At 44.2% G+C, this 26,811-nt stretch overlaps 1 protein-coding gene across 3 annotated transcripts in view; it reads right to left on the bottom strand.

The window, feature by feature from the left end:
- The window catches only part of LOC129165501 (zinc finger protein 883-like), a 42,567-nt gene extending 16,016 nt beyond the window's left edge, over positions 1-26,551 (bottom strand). The window contains exons 1-3 of one of the 3 annotated variants that reach the window (XM_070548035.1): positions 12,367-12,628; positions 11,096-11,592; positions 6,104-6,598 (exon numbers count right to left, since the gene is read on the bottom strand). In XM_070548035.1, coding sequence (XP_070404136.1) covers positions 6,104-6,598; positions 11,096-11,105 — 505 coding nt within the window. In that variant the 5' untranslated portion in view covers positions 11,106-11,592; positions 12,367-12,628. Of the gene's footprint in view, positions 1-6,103; positions 6,599-11,095; positions 12,120-12,366; positions 12,629-26,421 lie in introns of those variants that run through there. The other 2 variants (XM_070548036.1, XM_070548034.1) reach the window with 2 other exon arrangements.
- Positions 26,552-26,811: the final 260 nt, after the last annotated feature.

Below are 26,811 nucleotides of genomic sequence, written 5' to 3'. Positions count from 1 at the left end.
AATGCAGTGTGCAGGAACATGGCAAGCCACTGTAGCATTTAATTCGCAACCATGTCTATTTTCAAAAATTATTTAAAACATATTATTGATAACCTGTACATAATAGATATGTCACCATTCCAATTTAGTAGTAGAATTTAAATGTTTAAGCAGTTCCAGTACCACTGAATATCTTAGCCCTTTGAGACCGGCGGGAGCGCCGGCCCTCCCATTTGCATATCTGTGTTCAAATGCTTGTAGAATTGAAATTATATTATTTATTTATTTTTTGCATATTAAACCGGAGGATTTACACTAATATCTCACGCGCTAAACATGTCCCAGAGCGATGTGCTTTTTTGCAATAATACATTTAGACAAACACATCCTACACACATCACACACCTACTACAAACTCCCAACACACTCACACCATTACAAACGTTTAGACATATCATGGACCTACCAAATGGTGCATCCTCTCTCCTCGAAGCAGTTGACGCCATTACAGCGCTGGGTGATTAAGTTTCAGTTTCTGTTTCCTCACATATATATTAATGGAATAATCTTTATTATTGCTATTATTATTAGTAAGAGATTAGGAAAACTTTATACTCCTAAAAAATTAGCTACAAATAGTTTATTTAAATGAGTGTATCTCAGAAACTAATTTATAAAAGCACTTCAAATAAATTTGTTGTTGTTTGAAAGGATTGTGTGTAACTTTTTACCATTGACAATTTTGAGGGATAAAGTTTGTCATTTCCGCCGTGGATCGCCTCCCGTGTGTCAGGTAATAAAAGCGACGGCGACAAATTTCGCTGATCGCGGTCGTTAGTCGCCTCCCGTGTGTCAGCCCATAATGGGCTCGACGCACAATGTCGGTTCAGAGTTAATAAAGTGGTAGATATGATGTTTCACAAGGTGCTGCTAGAGTTATGTGAAATCTTACTTCTGATTTTACTATAAAAAACATAATAATAATCAACTTCTCCTTCATGTTTGCTCGGAGGTTTACGGAGCATCCTGACCGCTCATTGGTCAGTGAATGAAACCTCCGTTGATTGGTCCTCATCCGAGCGACAGCGATGAAAAGTTGAAAATGTTTCAACTTTCTGGGATCGCGTCGCTGGGTCGTCTGTGCACGACACGTGCACAAGTGCAAACTTTCACACGCACGTTTTTCGCGTTTCGCTTGGTAGGAGGGAGACCCGCGATTATCGCTTTGTCGCGCATGTCTCATTGAAAATGAATGGAGGAGAGGCGATGTCGCCTCCCGTGTGTCGAGCCCATTACTCGTGCAGCCTTCCTCTCTCTCTCTCTCTCTCTCTCTCAGCTACATAATGATACTTTTTATCAATTGAATATGTGAGACTTCCACCAACAGCAGAAGGATATCATGTTGTTGTGGGATTTTTTCATGTTCACAAGCACATTCCCTCTCACAGATTGTCTAAAAATAGGTCGTTTTTTTAGTTTAGTATAACTCCGCTTTTACGTTGCCTGTTAACAAAATTTAAAAACTGGGGTGTAGTTTATAATCTCCTTTTTAAAGCTGAATTGAAACCGAAACTCAGGGAGGCGGAGTCTTGCTGCTACAGCGTCCCAAATCAGACCTGTTCAAAAGACGCCGATACGCGTCCATGGACCCCAGAGGGTTAATGATTAATTAATACTTGTTGAGTACCCACTCACTTTTTGTATTTTGAGTTCACTGGCTTTGGTTGGGAGTAGGGCCTAAGAGATTCAGGCTGCAACGCCCTTTGTGTGTTATCAAACCACCTTAGTGATTTTACTCCCAAATAGGGTTAAATATACTTTACGATAATTGTTGAAAAAAGACAGTTTTCTTTCCCTAAGTGGATATTATTATTTGAGATAGTGGATTAAATCCTCTCACTTTGTGTTTTGTCATCGCCCCTACAGGCCTGTTGGAGCATCCCACCTGTAGGCGCAGAGTCAAGGAGTTCCAGATCAAGTTTATTTTCATCATTTTAAGATGGTCTCGTCTTGATTATGTTGCGGGTCCACCACTCCTAGTGAGTCTTGCTCAGGGCCCGTAACACTCAGAACAGCAAACTTGGAAACATCTGAAAATATTCCAATATTCCAAAATACTGTAACCATACCCTAAAAGGTTATTGTTGTGGGTCATAAGTGCAGCTGCTCTGAGTTTGTTGTGATTAAATGTTTAGAAAGAGCTGCAGCTGCAGGTAAATGTAGCTTTATCTCAGCTTGTATGCTTTAATTAACCACTGCTAAGGGCAAATAGTAGCCTGGCAAGCCAGACTAAATAAATGTATTATTTAGCCTGCTCACAACCCAAGGTTTAGAGCTGAAAACGTCTCTTGGATGAGAGTTAATAACCAGAAACGTCCAGATGTTTTCATTAAATCTCTTAGGTTGATGGTGTCCAGGATGACTGAGAATCTACACCTACATGCTGAAGCACGACTCATCACATAAGTCAAAAGGAAAACTGAAACACTTAAATGTAGCTGCTATCAGTAACAATCTAACAGATTTAAACTATTAAAAGCTCTAAACACTAAATATTTCAGGAAAGCAAAAAAAAAAAAAATCACAACTTTGTGTTGTGAGATTTATCATCATGAACATTATTATTACATGACAACGTAACCTGGTGCCAGTCGTGGTGGCAACCCCCGTACCCGCTGGTGGACACCAGAGGTTCGGGGAGCCGTCAGGCTGAAGAAGGAGGCCTACAGGGCGTGGCTGGTCTGTGGGTCTCCGGAGGCAGCAGACAGGTACCGGATAGCCAAGCGGGGTGCAGCAGTGGCAGTTGCCGAGGCAAAATCTCGGGCGTGGGAGGAGTTTGGTGAGGCCATGGAGAAAGACTATCGATCGGCTCCAAAGAGGTTCTGGCAAACTGTCCGGCGCCTCAGGAGAGGAAGGCAGCAACTCGCTCACACTGTTTACAGTGGGGATGGGGAGCTGCTGACGTCAACTGAGGCTATAGTCGGACGGTGGAAGGAATACTTTGAGGAGCTCCTCAATCCCACCAATGCGCATTCCGAGGAGGAACCAGAGCTGGGAGGCCTGGGGATGGACTGTCCGATCTCGGGGGCAGAAGTTGCTGAGGTAGTCAAACAACTACACAGCGGCGGAGCCCCGGGGGCGGATGAGGTTCGTCCTGGGTATCTCAAGGCTATGGATGTTGTAGGGCTGTCATGGTTGACACGTCTCTACAACATTGCGTGGTCATCGGGGGCAGTTCCTAGGGAGTGGCAGACTGGGGTGGTGGTCCCCATCTTTAAGAAGGGTGACCTGAGGGTGTGTTCCAACTATAGGGGGATCACACTCCTCAGCCTCCCTGGAAAGGTCTACTCCAAGGTACTGGAGAGGAGGGTCCGATCGATAGTTGAATCTCAGATAGAGGAGGAGCAATGTGGTTTTCGTCCTGGCCGTGGAACTGTGGACCAGCTCTATACCCTTGCAAGGGTGATGGAGGGGGCATGGGAGTTTGCCCAACCAATCCACATGTGCTTTGTGGATTTGGAGAAGGCTTATGACCGTGTCCCCAGGGGCACCCTGTGGGGGACGCTCCAGGAGTATGGGGTGGGTGGCTTTCTGTTAAGGGCCATTCAGTCCCTTTACCAGAGGAGCGTGAGTTTGGTCCGCATAGCCGGTAGTAAGTCGGACCTGTTCCCAGTGAGGGTTGGACTCCGCCAGGGCTGCCCTTTGTCACCGGTTCTGTTCATCACTTTTATGAACAGAATTTCTAGACGCAGCCGTGGTGTGGAGTGTGTCGAGTTTGGTGGCAGGAGAATCTCGTCTCTGCTTTTTGCGGATGATGTGGTCCTCCTAGCTTCATCCAGCTCTGACCTTCAGCTCTTGCTGGGTAGGTTCGCGGCCGAATGTGAAGCGGCTGGGATGAGGATCAGCACCTCCAAATCTGAGACCATGGTTCTCGACCGGAAAAGGGTGGCTTGCCACCTCCGGGTCGGGGGAGAGGTCCTACCTCAAGTGGAGGAGTTTAAGTATCTCGGGGTCTTGTTCACGAGTGAGGGTAGGAGGGATCGGGAGATCGACAGGCGGATTGGTTCGGCGTCTGCAGTGATGCGGACACTGAGCCGATCTGTCGTGGGGAAGAGGGAGCTGAGCCAGAAAGCCAGGCTCTCGATTTACCGGTCGATCTACGTCCCAATCCTCACCTATGGTCATGAGCTTTGGGTAATGACCGAAAGAACGAGATCGCGGATACAAGCGGCCGAAATGAGTTTCCTCCGTAGGGTGGCCGGGCTCAGCCTTAGAGATAGGGTGAGGAGCTCGGACATTCGGGAGGGACTCGGAGTAGAACCGCTGCTCCTCCGGATCGAAAGGAGCCAGTTGAGGTGGTTTGGGCATCTGGTCAGGATGCCTCCTGGACGCCTCCCCGGTGAGGTGTTTCGGGCATGTCCTGCCGGCAGAAGGCCCCCGGGTCGACCCAGGACACGTTGGAGAGGTTACATCTCCAATCTGGTCCGGGAACGCCTTGGGGTCCTGCCGGAGGAGCTGGTGGACAAGGCCGGGGAGAGGACGGCCTGGAGCTCCCTAGTTGGGATGCTGCCCCCGCGACCCGGACCCGGATAAGCGGAGGAAGACGACGACGACGACGACGTAACCTGCGCCCACCTCGGCTGAAGACCCCCTGGACGCAACTACGACAGGACACAGCGAAGAAGAGACGCTGGAAAAGGAGAACTACTTCAATCACCTGCACCCAATCTCCAACCTGGTTTCACGGTCAAAGGTTCAGAAGGACTTTCGGGGACAAGATCAGCTCCCTGACAGGTGGACAACCACCTCAACACGCCATGGAAGGACCCAAACGTCTCCCTACTGAGAAGTTGAACTGTGCACTCTCACATCCCAAACTCCATTCTTGCATTCCAGACCTGGACTTCAAGGAACTCATCAACTTAAGACTGAAACCATCCTGATCAACGGACGAGGACTCTAACCGTTCCAAACCGTTCTTCAACCGGGACTCTCAGTCCACGGACAAGCCCTTTGATGAAGAACACCTGGATTGCCTCAGCTTCTGCCATAGTTAGAGCTGCAAGAATTGATACTACCTGCTCCTCATTCACAGAAACAGCCGTGAGCGACCTGCAGCTTTAAATTCATCTGATGTTTCAATAAACTCTACTGATGTTTTCTGTATATTATATGGTCTTTCCGATCCTTCCCAATCTCTTTACAGGAACTGCTCTAGATTGTAGAATTGTTGCATCACAGTAAATTCACATCAATATGTATGAAATAGCTCTTCTTTAGTTTATGACGGTGTTGATTTAACTGATTTCCATTATCTCACTTGTGTCTCTGTAAACTGCTGTTTGTTATTGTCAGTTGTGTTTGCCTTATCGTGTTTTATTATTTTAGTTGTTCTTTGTTTTCTTTTTGTTTGATTATTTGGATAAACAGGAGGGATTATGTTATGGAAATGTTATGTTTAATATTAACTAAATGTATTATTCTATGCCTGAAAGCATTCACACACACACACACACACACACACACACACACACACACACACACACACTGTCTTATCTTTGTTATAAATAAACTCAGAGCAGAAACTCGGGGCAGTTGCCTTGAGCTTCTGCCCCTGATTGCAATTTGGTGACTTGTCTGCTTGCTGTCTCTCCTCTCTCTCCAGCTGCAGGTATTGGGCTATTGATAAAATCCCTAAGTCCACTCATGGAGGGAACAGGAAGGGAAACCACTGAAGAACCAGGATAAACAGACCCGAGGAAACATGGACGGAGACACAGCGCTGCCCCGTGGCCAGGCGGCAATGTGGAAACAGACCTGTGGCTATTCCAAACACAGGCGCCATCTTGTTAGCGGCCAGAAGCAGAGTTCCTTACTCTGGAACAGCAGCTGCTATGTGTGGACTCTCATGTGATTTGTTTATTTACATTTGTAGTAAACCTTTCTCTACAATCATCATGACTAAATGATTTAGGTTTCTTCTGGACTTTCCTGCACGAGTCTACATGTTGCTTCACTCTAACACATTTCTTATTAACCAAACAGCCTGAAGACCTTATTGCTGGATGACTTGTCTCCCTCACGTGTCTGGAGAGACCACTTGTGAAGAACTTGACAGACTTACCATCTGACTCAGAAGACCTGCTCTCATTCCAGTCATCATCCTCGTCTCCAGTTTCAGACCCAGAGTCTGACAGCTCAGAGTCCAGATTCACACCATCATCTTCGTCATCTCCACTAACTTCAGTCTCTGAAGAATCAGACGTTTGTTCATGAGGGTTCAGATCTGGGTTCCTGCTAGTTCCTGCTCCTCCACCATTTTCTGCTGCCATCTGGTCAGCTGAGCTGCTGGTTGGAACATCTCTGTCTTCTATTTGCTGCTGATGAAGCTGTGAGACCAGAGGTTTCTCTTCATCATCCTCACTCTTTATAGAAACAGCAGTAACAGGAAACCTGACAGCTTCAGTCTCCTCCTTCAAACAGAGATGCTCTCCCTCCAGACTGGTCCAGAGCTCCTCCTGTTCCTCCTTTATGTGGAGGTGTTCTGAGTCCAGCTGGTCCACACCAGCACTCTGTTCTTCAGGAGCTTCTGCTTTAACCAGCACCAGCTGTGGAACATCTGTAGGAAACACAGACACATGATGTTACAGACCACCATACCTTTATATTTACACCATGAGTGATACTGGCTACATGATGTGGGAAAAAGGAACAAGAACATGAACTTAATTTAGATAAAAACATATTTCTACTTTAGGAACAATAAAAACTTCCATCCCAATCAGCGTGTTTGTTTCCGACCATAACTTCTAAGCCTCCTACTCACAACCCAAGCTTTAGAGCTGAAGCTTATGTGAGGAGAAACGTCTCCGAGATTAAATCAGCAACTATTCGGTCAAAAGACAAATGAATAAACACTTAGATGTAGCTGCTGTCAGTAACAATCCTTAACTTTTAAGCTCTCAGCAGGCTAGAGCATTACAAAGCGAAGGAATCTTACTAATAAGCATTTTGGGAGATTTAGTGTTATATATATATATATATATATATATATATATATATATATATATATATATATATATATATATCAGCATTTTTATTTTTGTTGATATACATATATATATATATATAGATATACATATATATATATACATATATATATATATATATATATATATATATATATATATATATATATAAACAAAAATAAAAATGCAACACCTTTGTTTCTGCTCCAATTTTTCATGAGATGGACTTAAAGATCTAAAATTCATTCCAGATACACAATATTACCATTTCTCTCAAACATTGTTCACAAATCAGTCTAAATGTGTGATAATGAGCACTTCTGCTTTGCTGAGATAATTCATCCCACCTCACAGGTGTGCCACATCAAGATGCTGATCCAACATCATGAGTAGTGCACAGGTGTACCTTATACTGCCCACAATAAAAGGCCACTGTTTCTGCCTCTAACAATGGATTCCGTCGTTGCTGGTTTCTCTTTTTTCCGCCACAGCACAGAGATCACCACGTAGAGCTCCAGAAAAATGTGTTCAGACCGTGGAGCGCACGTTTAACGAAGCTTTGAATCAGTAAAAAAATGAATCAAGGTACTTAATGAATCGAACCATTTGATGATTCGTTTCAGCCCTACTTCCTTTCAGCACTTTAACGACTCTTTAACTGTCAATTTTTTACTGTGTGGGCGTCGCAACGAGCCCTCGCACCGTGAGAACAAACATCCCAGCTCTAAAGCTGATCTTCATCCGCATACGTTACACATCACTAGGGATGGGTACCTTTGACATTTGAATCGATCCGGTACTAATTCCCGCCCGGTACCTACGAATCGATACCGGTACTTAATGGTACCAATTTTCGATATTTTTGGGTGTTTATTATATTAATTCTCTTTTATAATTAAATATATATTTTTCTCAATATATAACAATATTTGAAATATATCACGATAAATAACATACAACTGTTTGTATTTTAACATCGTCCTTGTAGTTTTATAAGCTGATAATTAAACTGAAGCAAACATCTTTACTATTAACTAAATTTACTGTGTATCTTCATTCCTTTTGCCGTCTTTGTTCATTTGATTTTTCCTACTGGGAAGTTAGAATTTCCGAGGAGAAAGCGAACGCACCATTAGCGAAACGGAAGCTAACATATCAAGCTAATTATATTTACCTACCGGAGCAGATTAAGATGAGTATGTCTCACTTAGATCGTTGTCGCTGGTTTCATCATCATCATCCAGTTACCCATCACATTTAGTGAAGTGGACCCAAGCTTTAGCCTGCGTTCTTTCTACCATGCTGCTCTGTTTACAACTGGTTCGCAGCGAGCGACGACATAATGCTCTTGCGCATGCGCAGCTGTCTTGGCAAGTTCTCGTTATGATGGACGGGTACCGAAACGAGGCACCGTTTGAAATGACGTGAATCGGTGCTTAAAAAGTACCGAATTCGGTACCCATCCCTACACGTCACATGATCAGGAAGCAGAAAAGCTATGTGTTAGGAGATCGATTTGGGCCACTGCTGTAAAAAAAAGTGAGGCGAGAACCGGAAAAGCTTCTACCAATCACAATTCCACAACGGATATGAACGAATAACGCTCGAAACGCGCGGATTCTTCCTGATGTAAGAGGTGAGTCTCCACTTTGTTTTGGTAGTTTTGGCGTTGACATCATCATAGAGCAACGTTCAGTGACTCTTAAAAAAACTGTAAAAATGCTGAAAAACGCTGGCAGCGAAGAGCTTTTCTGATCAGGAAACGGCTGGCAGTGAATGAGTTAAACAAAAAGAAAATTCTAATTTGTGGCGTGCATCCATAAAATAATCAATTTTTAGACTTCTCCTGTGTTCACAAATCAGTCAGTGAATCATACCTTACATGCACAAACCACGGCCCATCGTCATTTATTGGACTAATGATGGACGAATGGAAAAACAGCCCAACCCTAGTGTGGGCTACCGGAGCTGCAATACTTACTCTGAACTGTGTGGCGCTAAAGAGTAGTATGTTTTTACACACTGGGCCTTTAAGCTCCAAACCACAGCGACATGCTGAAGCAACAGAAGTCGTACGTGCTGTCAGCGCCGCTGCTGTCGTGTCTGCAGCATGCTGTCTCCCCAACTATGATTGGTCAAATGATGATGTGTGACTGATGCTACAACAAAGGTAGGTTGTGAACAAGATGAAAACCTCTCCTGTCTCTGACTGATTCTCGTAGTGACTGAAACCCGACAGAAGACCAAATAGTTCCCACAACTTAATCTCACCGCTCCCCATGGGGACGGGTCAAATGCAGGACGTAACTTCACCAGTGTGTGACGATGACTTTGGGACTTTAACTCCCCTCAAAACAAAAAAATTCTTTGGATCAGAATGAGTCACCTGACCACTATACTTGGCTTCAAAAATCATTCATTGGAGAGATCTATTCACTCTAAAACTTCAAGGTTCTACAACAGTCTGTGAATGAGTGAATGACTGTGATGTAAAACGCTTTGGGGGGTTTTAGAACTCCAGTAGTGCTAAACATATACAGATCATTATTTTAAAGATTGAACCTCATTCTCATAATTTCACTGTAATGTCCCACCATAATGTAACCCAGTAGATAAAACGCCTTAATTTTATTTTATTTTTTGTATCAGCTAACTTCCATGCTTTCATTTCGGAAAATATTTTTAGTTTGAAAAGACTGAAGTGTAATTCCTTAGTTCGTTCCTGATTCTGGTTGGCGCTCCCGTCGAGTTAAACTTGCCCTCTCATTTGTTGAGAGTGGCGTTATTCCCGCCTTCCTACAAGGTGAACGACTCAGGCGCCGTATTTTGCTCCTTGAAGAGCTGGAGGAAGATTGCAGAGGAGCCGCACTGAACCATATTTCAGGAGATTGAGTCAAGCCATACATACCTTTTATTGGGTGAGTCGCTATACAGAACAGAAGTTTAAGAGTATTTGTGTTTTCTAGGCGGCTAATTTAGGTTATGTGTTATAGTGGGTTGCGTGGAGCCCACGCTAGAGAGACCAGGTGGCTGTGCTGATGCTTCAAGCACGCTAATACCTCATCTCGGTGAGTTAACGCCATGTGCTCGCTAAGCTCTGCTAGCAACCTGCTAACTAAAACTAATTGACTAATTGAGTTCATTTTAATGGATGTTAATGGTAAATCTGCTAACAGAAGGGAACAAATAATTATTTTTGTTTTATTTTTCCAAATGAATGTGAATATTGTGGATCTTAAGTGGCAGTTTTGTTGATTATCATATTGTTATTGTGTATTTTTTGTATTATTCTATGGTTACACGCTAATCATAATCCTTGTTTAAAAAAAACTGGTTAAAAACTGGAAAAAAAAGATTCAAACTATTAGTTACGTTAAACATGTTTCATGCATTGCCAAAATGTATTTTGAGAAAAGAAATGTACATGCATGTAAATTGTTACTATGGTAATTTGAAGGATGAAGAAAGAAAAGATTGTACAAGCTATAGCTGTGAGAATAAGAGATGAGAATTTTATTTAGCTGTATGCAATAATTGCATTATTGTTGCGCAGGCTAGGTTTTTATGCTCGGGGACTGAAGTGGATTGGAGTCCTGGATTCTCTCCGGATGGAGATGGCGTGCCTGTGCCCGAAGTGAACTGAATCCCAATCAGGAGAACATCATTCTTCTATACTGAGCGAACAGTCCAGTGGTAACCACTCAGACCACTGAACCTGAGTTTTACAAGACCGAGGAGACTTTCTTTTTGACTAGACTATGACCAAAAAGACTGACTTTGAACTCAACCCGACTGGTTTACTGATACAGGGGGAAAGGCCCAATTGTTTTATTATATGTCTTTTGCAGCTGCTGTATTTTTTGTTCTATTTTCATATATCTAAATAAAATTCCAAATCTGGTGCAACTGTGTTTTTTTGCTCATTCTTTGGATCCAGCTATTACATTTCCCACTCACTGGTAATTTGTAAGGTAATCCTGTTGGACCTAGAGTCTGGCCTATTTATTATTATTTTTTGAATAAGTGGTAACTTAATCTGACGCCAGGGTTACAATATACTGACAATATATTCATTCATCCACCAGTACCTGTGTCCATGCTGTCCAGGTCCAGGTGGTGAAGAACACACGATGAATCAGTCCCAGCTGCAGGAGAGCTGATTAAGATGCCGCTTCAGAACAACGCAGAAGATTAAAGATCCAAGGCTTTGGTTCCGGCCAAAGGAACAGCAACAGATCCAGAGGGCAGGAAGTCTAGAGAAAAGATGTTCTGACCCACAACCTGATTCTGGAGCTCCGATTGTCACGAAGACCGCAGAATATCTTCTCTGGTTCTGGAAAGAACTCCACCAAGTTGTTGAGGAGGAGAAGAAAGTTTACACAGCCTGGTGAGATTTCTGCAGCTGCAGCAGTTAGTCGCTTTAGCAGATCAACTCTCCCAGAGACTGAAGTGAAGACATTTTTACTGCAGAGCCTCAAATATTCTCCTCACACACCAGAACAACAACAAGCTAGCTCTGCTAGCAGCTTCTGGTTTCTGCTACTTCCGGTGGTCGGTGACCAGCGTAAAGGTGCACTTTCGCCACCTGCTGGAGCAGAATAAAACACACCTGGCTGTCACACATAACTTCCTCTGGTGGTTTTCAGACAAAACATTTGTCGTAATGTTTTTTTTAACGGTTTCGTCAAAAGACCCAAAAAAAACAAGTACACTACATTTTGTTATACTTCTGACCCATAACCTAATTGTTTTAGTGAAGGTATTTAGTACAGATTGCTGCGCTCAAAAGGAACAGGAAATGCGTCCCAAGATGATTTGGTCATGATAAAATTCATTTCAGTTTATTTATGAAGCGCCAAATCACGACAAGAGTCGTTTGAAGGCACTTCACACAGTAAACATTCCAATACAGGTCAGTTCATTAAGCCAATCAGAAAAAAATCCTATGTAAGTGTGGTGGCAGAGGTGGTATGGGTTTGCTTGTACTAAACAGTATGTTAAGTTAAAAGATTAAAACAACGCCACCTTTGGAATTTCACCCAAGGAAAATAAAATTGGTACCTTTAGGCACACATAGGTTCAATGCTCTCAGCAGGGGCGTTGGACTAGGGGGGGGGGGGGGGGGGGGAAGGGTACCGTTTACCCAGGGCCCACTGCAGGGAGGGGCCCTGAGACAGCTTTGAATAAAAATGTTTTATTGTTGTTGTTTTTTTCCCCCAACTTACTTAATGTCTTAATAAACTTCCCTTTACCTGGACAAAGAGGTTAAGAAACAGAATTTCACCTTAAAAATAATAACTGAATAATCTCTGAGGCATCTATCACCCCTTAAAAATGTGCAAAGTGGTTTAGTCCACACCTGCGGCCAGGGGCTGCACGGCCGCATGTACAGCTATGAGATATCGCAGATGCCGACAGCCAGAGCTGGAGGCAGGAGAGTCAGTCATGTCTTTTCCCAAGAAAGGGAAATCTGGCTTCCAGAAAAAGAAAAGAAGGAGAAGAAGAAAAAGTTAATTGAACAGAAGCAAGTATTGACTAGGTTTTTCAAGAAGGAAGGTGAGCAGCAGCAGAACACAGTTTTAGCTGATATTAGCTAGCTCTCAGAAGTAGGTGTTCAGTGTTAAACGCCTTTAGTTTCACCATCAAATATAAATTAATTAGTGTTATCAGTGAAAACACTAATTAATATATATATATATATTAATCAGAATTATTATCGCGGGCGGCCGCCGCCAATTAATTTGCGAACCTCGCAGTAAAAACAGGTTCACTCTGTGTGGATATTTCAGCTCCTTCCCAGTCATGGACCAGGACAAACTTGGTATCGATGGATTCGTGGTAATCTCAGGAATGAGAAGCTGCCACTGTTTTTCATATAGCATGATGACACTGGTGTTAGAGGATTGTTATTGACTTGGTTAGATATTTTAAGCCTATTTTAAATTTCTTTATATTTGATCTTGAAAACGGGCAATCTTATAATTTGGCTGATAATGCAGGGATTATAAAATTTAGAGTACATTACATTCACAGAGAAAACCTGGTTTATTTCATGTCATATGTATTTAATATATCAATACATATCAGTATTAGCAAAGCTTAACATCATGAACCATGACAGACATGACTGACGAGCAGATGAAGATATCATGCCAGGCACTGATGAGACAATATTACAAGGATCTCACAGCTGAATTTTAGAATGAGATGTTACACCTGAGAACAATATATGGTGCCACATTTCCACACATTCGGTCTCCTCTTGAGCTGCTTAATGCCATCTACAGGATGCAATTACAGAGCATTTTTGGAGAAGTTTGTATTGGACTGAGGATTTTTTGCACACTACCTGTGGCTGTTGCTGGGGGTGAACGGGCTTTTAGCAAACTGAAACTGGTGAAAATGTTTTTGAGATCAACAATGTCCAAGGATAGACTGAACAGCCTAGCTCTTCTTTCTATTGAAAGCCAATTAGACAAAGGATTGGACTTTAAAGATCTCATAAGTGATTTTGCTAACATGAAGACCCGTCAGTGGGCATTTACTGGAAAATAAATTCCAGGATTTTTGTTTGAACACATTGTTGGCAAATAAAAATAATTATATGTGAAGTCTGGGCATTTCACTTTTATTATGCTGGCATTTGTATTTGCTCAATATAGAGGTTAAACTAAGATCATATTTATTATCTTGTCTTATAGCATGACAAAAAATGTGTAAGAGAGATATTAAGTAATTGAGCATGGGGGCCCACCTAGAAGACTTGTACCTAGGGCCCAGAATTTGGTGCTACGCCCCTGGCTCTCAGAAAGGCGGCAGAAACGAGGTGTACGCTAAGTCCACAATTTTATTTTGTGTTTTGTTAAAAGGACAGCAATTTCAACTACTAATTTAAAAATAGAAAGGGAGAATTAAAACAAGGAAAAGAAAATAATTAGTGTTACCAGGCTGGAGCTTACCAAGGTAAGGTGGACCCACTGGAGGTTCTAGCAACAACACAAACTAAATACCAAAAATCACCCAAAGCACCAGTGAACAGTCACACAGATGTGAAGGGGGGCCCACACCAACTCGCACACAGAAGAACCACCGCCACCACCCTTGGCTCCAGCCTGGGCAAAACAAAAGTTAAAAACCACAATAAAATAAACTCTGTTAAAATGTACAATAGTGCTCCAAAATCCTCATGCGTCAGAGGGGAGAGAAGATCTCCCTTTCCACTCCAACCAACACGCTGGGTGGGAGAATGTCTGGCAGAGGAGCACCAGCCCTGGTTAAAATCCTCGGTTATGCTCTGAGTGAGCGGTGGCCCAAACAGCTCCCGATAGGTCGGTCCGCTCTGTCGAACCGCTCCTCGGTTGTGGAGGGAGAGGGGGGGGTCACAACAGTGACTCAAAACACTTTGTCATAGCACCACAACACCTCGGGTCCTAAAAAAACAAAAGGTAATAAACCTTATTAACCCAAGAAAAGAATATTCATACTGAGCGTGCAGGGAGGGGGCGTGCCACACATATACACCACGCCGACAGCAGTAGATCACTTAGAAGGCAAGCACGCTTCTTTTCCAACAGCACGCGGTAACGTTACAGCTTTCGTCAGGCTTCCAAATGTCGCCTCTGTCTGTACATAGCCTATATCAGTTATCACTAATCTGCTTTTTAACAGCTGATCAGAATACTCACCGCGATCCACACGCATCCAGCTTACGCTACCACTGTTCCAAAATACAGCTACTGTTTCGTAGTGCAGCTACTTCCGTAAACAAGGGAGGAAACCAATAATACCTAGCTGCAGAAGTAGCCCCGGCCAAACACGCCCCCGGCACACCCCCCACCCACCCCGACAAAACACGCCCCCCTGTTGAGCTACCCCCGAGCTCAATAACGGCGGCCCTCCCAGCAAACAACACAATTGAAAGAAAATAAATAAAGAAATAGTAATAATGTAATTAAAAAGACAGGACTCCAGGTTTAAATATCAATGTATGGATTTTTTTGGCCATCCCCAGTGAGATTATTTTTGTTTCTTGCATACACACTTTATGGCCATCCCAAGCCCCCACCCGGAAGTACCAGAAATTGCAGTTCCACCCTCATCCGCTGGGGGCTGGTGTCGAAAGCGAGCAAATCCTCATTGACTCCCATGCTAAAAATACCAATTTCACAGCAGAAATAGACATGTTTACAGCCTGGTACCAGAACATGTTTTTTGTTTAAATTATCTAGTTTACACTCATGACAACTCTGAGGGGGGTGAATTTTTTTCTCAATCTTCTACGCCGGGGACACACCAGCCGCGGAAGCACTGCGAAGCGCCGCGAAAATGGGACCGCCTTCATTCGGCGCCCTTGTTAAGCTGTTCTATAGACCACATGGGCCGCCGAAGCGCAGCGAATCGCCTCGCGCCAGCGCTCCAGCCCGTGCTGTGCAGCGATCATTTCGGCGTCGGCTCTATTTTTTTCGCGAGCCGCGGGTGAATCGCGTCAATTCTGGCAGGAAGTCAAACCTAGACATAAGAGGCAGGCTGGTAAAGTTAACAAAATAAAGCATTTCAAAATAAATTTCCGCAATAGTCAAATGTGTTCGTAATCACACTGCAGAAAAACCACACGAACACACACACACGTCGAACTTGTGTGCGTGTGTGACCACGTGAAGGGATGTGTGGTTTTGGGTGTCTTTTCACCGGAGCAAACAGGACAGAGAGGCCGCAAGTCTGAGGCAAGCAGTTAAGATGGATGACTTTAAATTAATTATGGAAGTTGAGAAACACAAGAAGCTGTACGACCCCCGCAAAACATGGTTATTTACGTACCCATTTCGGAAGAAACTGCTAGGATACAGCTGCAGAACTGGAGCGGGTTCCAAGAGATTCAACTGGCAGAAACAACTCATACCATAGGTTCACACACACACGCATGCACGCACGCAAACACATACACACACACACACACACACACACACACACACACACACACACACACACACACACACACACACACACACACACACACACACACACACACACACACACACACACACACAGGGGGCATGTGTCCAGGAGCTGACGCAAACATTGGTTGAATAGTCCAGGGGACAGGGTGAACCCTTGGGGCAACCGAGTATATCGGTATTGCTGTCCTCTGAATGTGAAAGAGAAAATGTTCCTCAGAGATTCATGAAGTGGAAGACAAAAGAATGTGTTTGCCAAGTCTATGCAGGTGAACCATGCATGTGAAGATGGTAGGTTTGTCAGAGCCACATATGGGTTAGGGACGGGAAGTGAGTCTGTGTTAAGTAGGGCGTTTATACGACGCAGGTCATGAACCATTCGATATTTACCAGTATTTTTCTTTTCTACAGGTAAAATCGGAGTGTTCCACTCAGACACAGATGGCTCCAACACCCCTGCTTGCAACAGACCACCGATGGTGTCGGCTATCCCGTCTTCTGCATAGGGTTTGTGTGGGTATTGTGGAACCCATAGGGGAGCATGATCTTTTAGGTGAAAAGTCACCGGTGGGATGGACACCAACCCAACATCGGTGGGGCCCGTCGACCACAGGGAGCCTGGAAGCGAGTCTAACATTGTCAGAGCATCAGGGTGGTCAGTTTGTTTACGGCCATGAGATCTGCTAATAGTTTCCTGTTGTAAATGTGTCATATTAGTACAAACCGCAGCGATTTTAAACGTCTGAGTTGAGTCTGAGTATGACACTTGTGGAAGAGGAGTCGAACGCCAATCAGTGGTTGCTATGGAACGTTTAACCATTCCTCCTAGCTCTTTTGCCTGATGGGCCGGATGTAAAGCGAGAGAGACATGAGGTACCGCATCGTCTCCCATCATATACCATGCCAATTGTTGCTGGGTTAAGTTGACTGCCGCGGCCACACCTTCTGGTGCAGCATAAATATCTGTTGTTTGAACACACCATTGCTGTCCTTCTAGTTGGTTTTGGAAGGCTTCCTTGTACCAGACTGAGTCATGTCTGTCATAGAATAATGTTAGGTGAGGAGGGTCAGGAGGGGGAACATAAGGATGGACCTGAGTCAGCCAGGGTTTCCACTGCTGGTACAGAGTCATTAAACCAGGAGTGTTCTTGGTTTCTGTGTTCAACAGAGCCCAGTAAATCTCAGCACAGTCTGATATGTCAGGCAGTTTTTGAGCCAAGTACATGCCTTCACTGGCTTCTCCGGTGCAGGGCAAAATAGTCCCTTCAGGCAGAGTGACAGTAAGTCCCGTAGGACCACACAAAATGGTGGCTCCTAACTTGATGAGGAGATCTCTTCCCAGTAAGTTGACTGGAACTGTCGGAGAACAGATGAAGCTGTGCAGTACTGTTTGGTGTCCCACTGTAGTCGGAAGTGGCAGGGAGAAAGGCAGAGTTTGTTGTTCCCCAGAGAAGCCCATCACTGAAATAGTGCGTGTAGATGTCTTAGAGGGCGGCACAGTTTGTATGGTGGAGCAAGTGGCACCAGTGTCAACCAAAAATGGTTGATCTCTTCCATCTACATTTATTGACAGCAGGGGGTCTGCCGTGGCTCCCTGACCGCCGGAGTTTCTCTGTGGGGTGTCCTATTGTCTTGGACCACCCTCCCACTGGTCCCAGCCCATCATTGGCATCTGGGTGTGGGGTCCGGTAGGCCCTCCTCGTCCTGAGAAGGTGCCTCTGCCTCGACCTTCACTTTGTGGGCTGTATGGCAAGGGGCAGTTCCTGGACCAATGTCCTGGTTGACCACAGTTGTAGCAAATGTCTTGAGCAGGTGGTCGCCCTTTGCCGCCTACTGGCCTTCACTGTCCCCGTCCCCTGAAACCACCTCTAGGTCGACCAGCAAAAGGTGGTCGCTGGGCAGCATATGTGAAGGGTGTGTTTTGTTGTGGTGGCATATATGGCCCTGAGTATGGTGGCTGCGGCTGCCAAGCCATAGGCGAACCCTGATCAGGAAGTGACGGTAGTGGTGGGGGTGTGGCTGTGGACGCGACCATTTGTTTCTTAACCTTGTCCCCCTTTTCGCCCAAAGTCTTTTTTGCGGCTTGTAATTGGACCCTGAGCAATTGTTTTTGCAAGTCCTCTAAGTTATCAGTGTTTTTTCTTCCTGTACCTGTACTTTGTTGAGGTTAAAAATAAGGTGTTTCTTCCACTTACTAAAGTCACAGTCATGCAGATCGGGGTTGTCTTCCATTTTCTGAGTCACTGATTTGGGGACTTCCTTCAGGACTCCCTTTTTGAACCACATACTATTCGTGCCCTTTTTGAATGGGTGTTGGCCAGTTTGGGCCACCCAGTTGTCAATGGCTTGGTTCAGGTAAATAGAAGGATTTTGTTTAGTATCCCATTTGATTTTGCTCATTGTGCTGCTATCTTTTAGCGGGAACATCTTTCTGACTGCCGGGCCTAATCGAGCTATCACTCTACCGAGAGGTACAGAGTTAGAATCATGAGTTGTGCCAGCGTCTTTCTCTAGGGCCTCCGCCTGTGAGCGTGACATGCACCTAGTGATTACCGCTTGGAAATCTCCCAATGCAAGGTCCTGTCCAGCAGTGAGGGTGTCAAAGTCTGAGAGCCAAGTGTTTCCACCCTCTTGGATATCTGGTAATTTATCTATTAAAGCCTGGATATCCCCAAGGGAATACGGCTGATAGACTTTCTGGGCGTTGGGTTTATTCTGTACCATGGGTAGTTGGTAGGTCGGTGGGGGGCACATGGACCTAGTGTGTCTTCTGTCTAGGCATGGGGATGCAGGGCGGGAAAATTCAAGCAGGTCCCTAGACACTTCTCTCGGGCTTCATAGCTCTGACTGGCTGCTGGAGGGGGATCTGATGATTCCTGCCCTACCATAACCATTTTTACCACTATATTTTTGTTTGGGTCTTCCTGATCTTCTCCCAGGATTTTAACTGGATGAACTGAGTGCGGCCAGTAAGGTAAGATTGAAACCAGCGGAGGGGGGTGTGAGTGTGTAATCTACTAGTTCTGAGGGATGGGGAAGTTCAAAGGAGGAGAACTGAATGGTGGGTTCAAATAAATCAGGAGAGGGAGGGGAGGAATGAGGTAAAGAGAGATGGATTCTATTGACCTTATCATTAAAAACTGAAGGAGAGAGTTACAGGTTTCTGAAGAGTAAAGATGGATGGGTAAGGAGTCTTGAGGATGAAAAATGCTGTTCATGATGGAAAATAATGTTTTAGTGTTGCTGGAGTTGGACGAGATGAGACCGGAGTAATACTGAGATTTGGCATGAGAGATGGAATCCTTGTAGAGAGAAATCTGAGCAGAATATAAGTCTTTATGGATGGTGAGACCGGTTTTCTTGTAGAGTCTTTCAAGCCTCCGGTTGGTAGCTTTCAAGGAGCGTAGGGCAGGGGTGAACCATGGAGCAGACCGAGTAAACTATACAGAGCGGGATTTGATGGGAGCAAATGAATTAAGGATAGAAACCAGACCGTTATTGTACTGAATGACAAGATCATCGGGAGTAGAGGACAAATTAGGGGTCAAGGTGGCAAAACTGGAGGACAGGGAGGCTAGATCAATGTCCTTAATATTACGAAAAGAAATGATACGTGGTGACTTGATGATGGAGAGACGGAGGGGAACAGAAAAGGAGATGAGGAAGTGGTCCGTGAAAGGGAGCGGGTCAGCTGTACAGTTGGAGGGGGTCAGGCTGGAGCAGCAGATTAAATCCAGGGTGTGACCTTTAATGTGAGTGGGAAAATTGGCATATTGATGAAAACTGAGGCTGTCCAAAGATGAGGAGAAGTCTTTGCTGAGGGGGAGGGCCATATTGTCCATATGAATATTAAAATCACCAAGTAAAATTACATTTGGGGAAAGGGCGGACAGATGGGATAAAAGAGCAGAGAGTTCATTTAAAAACTCAGGGCTGAACTTGGGGGGACGATAAACAGTGACAATTATTGTGGGGGTCGGGCCGGAGAGTTGACAGGCGAGGCATTCCAGAGTGGTGAGAGGAGGAAGGCTTACGGGAAGGACCTTCCAAGTCTCGCGATAGAGTATCGCGAGACCACCGCCGCGGCCCGACCCACGTGGTTTGGAGAGGTAAACAAATCCGGAAGGAGTACAGTCATTGAGTTGTGAGAAATCGCTGGGTTGTTGCCATGTTTCGTTCAGACAAAGAAAGTCTAGCTTATGGTCACTGATGGTATCTTGGAGGAGATGTCCTTTACCAGAGAGGGAGCGAATGTTGAGAAGACCAAAATTAGCAGTGCGGAAGTCCCTGGCGACAGGAGCATTAGCCCGACTAGCCAGCCGGGCTAACACGCTGGAGTCGGCAGCTCGGCAGGTATTCCTGGGTAGCTGCCGGCTAGTCGTGGACCAGAAGGAGGGTATTCCTTTGGAGCCGTCAAGATGGAGGTTCCGCCGGGACCCCCGATGAATATACCGATGGCGAGGCTGGAAGGTGATGTCGGGGAAGAGGCACAGAGCTGGTGGTGGAGATCCGGAGTAGTGAAAGTGGAGGTTGAAGAGCTCCGCCGCCGAGTACTGGAGAAGGCCATCCACGGACAGAAGAATGAGCGACAGGATGATCCAGGCCAGTGAGAGCCACAGAGAAATCCTGCTGGACCACATTATGGAGTGGAGCAGGGAGGTGGTGATGTGCAACCAGAACGCAAGCTGAGCAGGTAGGTGAAAATGAGTTTTCACCGATACAGGGATGTGACTAGGGTGAAAAAGAAGAAAAAAAAATACAAAAAGTTTGTTTGCCAGCGAGCAGTGGCAGCGAGACGCGCCAGCGTTCACTCAACCGGAACCGGAACCAACTGTAATAATATTAATAAGAAGAAGAAGAAGAAGAAAATATCATTTCTATAGCGCCTCTCAAGATAAAAATGACGATGCGCTTAATAAGTAAAGGTTATCAGCTGTAGTTTTAGTGTGCTCATAGGAAACACGACAAAATAACACAAATCACATTTCTCTTTATGGCCTATACAGTTATAATCAATGTCACATGATTTACAGAATACATGTGACCAACTAACATTTTGCATTCTATCACCAGATGTTTGGATCAGAATGTGAACCAATCAGATCATAGAACAGGTGAGAGCCAGGCATTTCCCATCATCACCTAGGTTTTGCAGCCGATGGATAATAATAATAAGATTATTTATGACGATGGATCCCTACATGTGTAGCTTAAGTCGGGCAGATTTCCCTACATGTGTAGCTCGTGGGTGACGATGGATGAAGATATCGCGTTAGCGTTCATACTTGTTTAATTATTTATTTTAATTTTGGTGCCTGTTAGCAATCGAAACACATCCTAACGCGCTTGTGGATATCATATACTGTATATGGAGATATGACTGTAATAATATTAATAATAATAATAAGAAGAAGAAAATATCATTTCTATAGCGCCTCTCAAGATAAAAATCACGAGGCTCTTAATAAGTAAAGGTTATCAGCTGTAGTTTTAGTGTGCTCATAGGAAACACGACAAAATAACACAAATCACATTTCTCTTTATGGCCTATACAGTTATAATCAATGTCACATGATTTACAGAATACATGTGACCAACTAACATTTTGCATTCTATCACCGGATGTTTGGATCAGAATGTGAACCAATCAGATCACAGAACAGGTGAGAGCCAGGCATTTCCCATCATCCCCTAGGTTTTGCAGCCGATGGAGAGCAACTGCAGCGCCTTGCTCCAAAATCTGTGGCCACCTTGATCTCACGAGGTTATCGTTGCCTGTGTATGCATGTCAGAGCAAATCGGCATCAAGTCGGACACAAATCTAACCGGCATGCACTGAGCGCCGATCATCGGTGATCTAATTTGCGCAGAACTGGCTCATCTTGAACAAGCCCAGGGCTTCACCTTAGCGAGCCGTCTCAGAACAGGACTGAACCACGGCATTGACTTGCCTTTTTAATTTAAAAGCGCCAGCAATGAACACCCTCAAGATTTTTTCAACATGGGGTTTACAGTAAAGAGACAAAGGACCAATGAGGTGAGCAACAGTATCAAGAGATCCTGGGCAAGCAAAAACCCGAATTTCTGATTTGCTGTCATTTTATTTGAAGAAATTCAGGGCCACCCACTGCTTAACATCAGTCAAGCAATTAGTCAACACAGAAAGAGATTCAGCTCCTACTTTTAATGGTAGATAAATTTGCAGATCATCTGCAAAACAATGAAAAGCAACATGCTTTCAGAAAATGGAATCCAGAGGCAGCACATAAACGGCAAAGAGAGCCGGCCCTAGAACCGAACCCTGGGGTACACCACAGCTGAGAGAAGAATCGTTAAAGGGCCAATTTCCACACAATATGACCTACCAGACAGATATGAGCAGAACCATTGTAGGACCATGCCCTTGAGACCAACGTAGGTCTCCAGTCGAGAAAGCAGAATGCCGTGGTCAACTGTATCAAAAGCAGCTGTCAAATGAAACAATGAAAGAGCTGTAGTTAATTAAAAATTCTTGAACGTGTTAAGTCAGTACTGTGGCGTGGCTTAAAACTTCTCAGTGAAGCCATTTTCCTCAACATATTCTTGAAGTTGTAAATGCATTAGAAATAAAAGGTAGCTTTGAGATCTGCCTGTAGTTTGCCAAAACTGTTGGGTCCAGACTGGGCTTCTTTATTAAAGGCTTAATTGTAGCCTGTTTAAAATAATCTGAAAAAACAAAACAAAAAACAAAACCGAAGCAAGTGATGAATTTTTTTTAAATCAGAATGAACGGTCCTATTCAGAGTCAGAAAAACATAATTAATCCCTGAGGGCAAGGGCATAGGAATGAGTTTAATATTGGGGGGGGGGGGGGGGGGGGGGGGGACGACGACTCATTTTGGAAGTCTAACAAATCTGTGATAGGTCAATTGGTCAATATATACACTCACCTAAAGGATTATTAGGAATACCATACTAATATGTGTTTGACCCCCTTTCGCCTTCAGAACTGCCTTAACTCTACGTGGCATTGATTCAACAAGGTGCTGAAAGTATTCTTTAGAAATGTTCATCCCATATTGATAGGATAGTATCTTGCAGTTGGTGGAGATTTGTGGGATGCACATCCAGGGCACGAAGCTCCCATTCCACCACATCCCAAAGATGCTCTATCGGGTTGAGATCTGGTGACTGTGGGGCCGTTGTAGTACAGTGAACTCACTGTCATGTTCAAGAAACCAATTTGAAATGAATGGAGCTTTATGACATGGTGCATTATCCTGCTGGAAGTAGCCATCAGAGTATGGGTACATGGTGGTCATGAAGGGATGGACATGGTCAGAAACAAGGTAACAAGGCATGATGGATCCATGTTCTCATTCTGTTTACACCAAATTCTGACTCTACCATTTGAATGTCTCAACAGATATCGAGACTCATCAGACCAGGCAACATTTTTCCAGTCTTCAACTGTCCAATTTTGGTGAGCTTGTGCAAACTGTAGCCTCTTTTTTCCTATTTGTAGTGGAGATGAGTGGTACCCAGTAGGGTCTTCTGCTGTTGTAGCCCATCCACCTCAAGGTTGTGCGTGTTGTGGCTTCACAAATGCTTTGCTGCATTTGTCGGTGGTAAGGAGTGCTTATTTCAGTCAAAGTTGCTCTTCTATCAGCTTGAATCAGCCGGCCCATTCTCCTCTGACCTCTAGCATCAAAAAGGCATTTTCGCCCACAGGACTGCCACATACTGGATGTTTTTCCCTTTTCACACCATTCTTTGTAAACCCTAGAAATGGTTGTGTGTGAAAATTCTAGTAACTGAGCAGATTGTGAAATACTCAGACCGGCCCGTCTGGCACCAACAACCATGCCACGCTCAAAATAGCTTAAAACACCTTTCTTTGCCATTCTGACATTCACTTTGGAGTTCAGGAGATTGTCTTGACCAGGACCACACCCCTAAATGCACTGAAGCAACTGCCATGTGATTGGTTGATTAGATAATTGCATTAAAGGCCCAATGTGTGAAATCCATTGAAATCATGAAGAAATGTGACAGTATTGCAGCTATGGTGGCCCACTCATGAGTTTGACTGTATAATCAATTTCCAACCTGTGTAGCCTAACCCACACAAAGCTTAAAACAAGCTACTCGACCTTTTTAAGAAAGTATTTATTATGACTTTTTATCATCCTACCAAATCTGAAGGAAGCAAGCTAGTACTGTTCTTGAAGTTGTTACGATTCATACACGGAGGAGGGGTGACGTCAGCCGGGAGGTCAGGTGTTGTGAAAAATTGTGTTCCCCTGAAATATTCTGTCCCCCCGTGTCAGGAGATCGCACTTCAGGCTATTTTCACAACATTTGTGATAAATTTTTATGGGAAAATTATGTAATGTAATATTGTTATGCTTGTGATTTTTTATCTATATTTCCTCCTAAAAATAATAAAAAAAGATTCAGTAAAAACATTCTTGTTCACTCTTTTGCAGCGAGCTTATTTTTCATTTTTGAAAGTTATGTAAAATGATGTAATTTCACTCAGTTTAACCATCTTTTATTTGAGGTAGTTTAGTCCTCATCATGAACAATAAGTTCTGTGGATTTGGAAATATTTTCTCTTTGCTGCCTAAGGGAAACAGAATGTTTCAGGGGAACATAATTTCCCACAACACCAGTTTCACGTGGATCACAGCGCCTCGATGTAAACAAACTGGATGCCGCTACCAGCTTATATGGATATGGAGAGATCACTGATTGATCGTTAGCCACGGCTGGTGAAGGAGTGTTGGTGAGCAGGGGACACGCTGGAGATCAAGTAAACAATGCTGATGTCATGTTTGGAGGAAGGTACATAACCCATGTTGAGGGTCTGACCTCATGAGGAAATTACTATGCAGTGATTTTCTCCAAAATGACTGTGCTTAAATTGCTCTGAAAAGCAAATAATCACATCAGAGCCAAGAAACTTCATTTCCCATGATGCTTTGCACACGGATGCATTGTGATGACGTCACCGCCTAATACCAGAAACACATTCTGTGCATGTGCGGGAGTCACGGAGCTTTCCCGCGAACTCAGACTATAAATCATCAGGAAAGACAAAGGAACTTCGTTCTTTTGCCCAGGATACCTGGTGGTAAGGACACGCTTGTCGAACGCTCCGACTCCCTTGAGCACGCGGAAGCTCTAAGTGCCCAAGTTGAGCCCACGCAACCGCTGGAAAGCCACTCCAACTCCATCAGGACCTCACTGGGAACGAGCGGAGCTCCATCCAGCTCTCAGAGACACTGTAAGTTGTCAAACTCAGCACAAAAGAAACTTCGTTCTCTTTGTGTCCAGCCCGTTGGAGAAACACTCGTGGGGAGAAACAACGGAGAAAACCATCAAACCGACGGACGATGCCAAACTGCGGAGAAACACGGAGAACCGTCAAATCAAACAGTGAGGGACGCTTCACTGTTCTGGTGATCAGAAACTCATGTCCTTCTCTCCCTTTCCTTCTTCCGTTTCCTCTATAGTCCAGAATAAGCAATAAAACCGCGCTATTGCTTAAAAGTAGCTTCGTGTTTTCCTCTTTCGTCCCAAACACGTCCGTCGGGTCATTTTGAAAGAATAAACTACTTATTGATCATTGTTTGGTATCTTTAAATGTTTTCTGCTATGGCCAAGTGGTGAAACTAAAAGATATTAATTCGTGATTAATCTTTGGTGAAGCTTCATGATCATTTTGAAGTATTTTGAGTGATTTTAAGGTTAAGTTACTTCTGATTCTAAGTGCTTTGGAAGTTAAAGTGCAAGTTGCCACCCACACTTTAGCCAGACAAAGGGGTCAGCCATCTTGTATTCAAGACTCCATTTTGAATCCATACACACGCACACACACACACACTACTCCTTTGTGAGAACAAAGGACCCCATTCATACATCCTCCATCACACGCAAACACATCCATCTTCAATCATATCACACGGTTATTATTCATTTATTCCACTGTTTATTCATTTGACAAATTGTTAATTAAATGTTATAAGATTCAGATTTTTGCCTCAAGCGACTTCTTGTGTTGACTAGAAATCTCTGCTCCAAGGATTATACGAACTTCAAGAAAGACTGATAAGGTTTTGGATTCATTTCCCTTTCTAATTAAAGGGTGGTGCCCCGAAGATATCTAAGAATATCTTAATTAATTAATAAATCAGTAAATATTCCCATATTTACAGAATTTATTGAAGAATCCAAAAGTAAGTTAAAACTTACTAATTATTCGCTCCTAATAACCCCAACACCCAAGACATGCAGAATGCAACACAGACCAAAAACGGATGGTAAAATGATTTATTTATAAAGGAGGAACTTAGGATGCACGGATAAGTCTGTGGTTGGAACTGCTACGACAGCTCAGTGTCTGGAGGAGGGAGAACACAGGTGAGCATAGGTTCTGATTCAGAAGTCCATTGTAGGCAGAGGTGTTCAGAACTTACTGTGGGGCGTGTGGATGTTGGCTGGAGGAGGGAGAGGTAGAGAGCCGGGGGAAGCGCAGGAGAGGGAGCATAGGTGGAGAGAAGCAGGGCGTCCTGGTGGATGGGGCACTGGGTTGAGATGAGAGGCGGGTTATGGAGGCTGGTGATATGTTCCGCGTGCTGAATATCCAAAACCTGGAGTAGAGGTAAGTATTCAAAGAGGCCGACAGGAATCCTGAAGAAGGGTAAAAATCCAAATCAGTTCCAGGCGAAGCAAGAAAGGTCAACATCCAAAAATACTAAGAGCTAAACACTACGAATAACATTAATCCAAGAAATACTAGAGATAACTCGAGTGGCTGGCTACTACCAAGCTGAGGCAATCTTCCTGCGTTGAATTGTGTCCTCCAT

The sequence above is a fragment of the Nothobranchius furzeri genome, chromosome 2 (genome assembly GCF_043380555.1).
Source record: "Nothobranchius furzeri strain GRZ-AD chromosome 2, NfurGRZ-RIMD1, whole genome shotgun sequence".
NCBI classification, from domain to species: Eukaryota; Metazoa; Chordata; class Actinopteri; order Cyprinodontiformes; family Nothobranchiidae; genus Nothobranchius; species Nothobranchius furzeri.
This window is presented reverse-complemented; position numbering and strand designations above follow the sequence as displayed.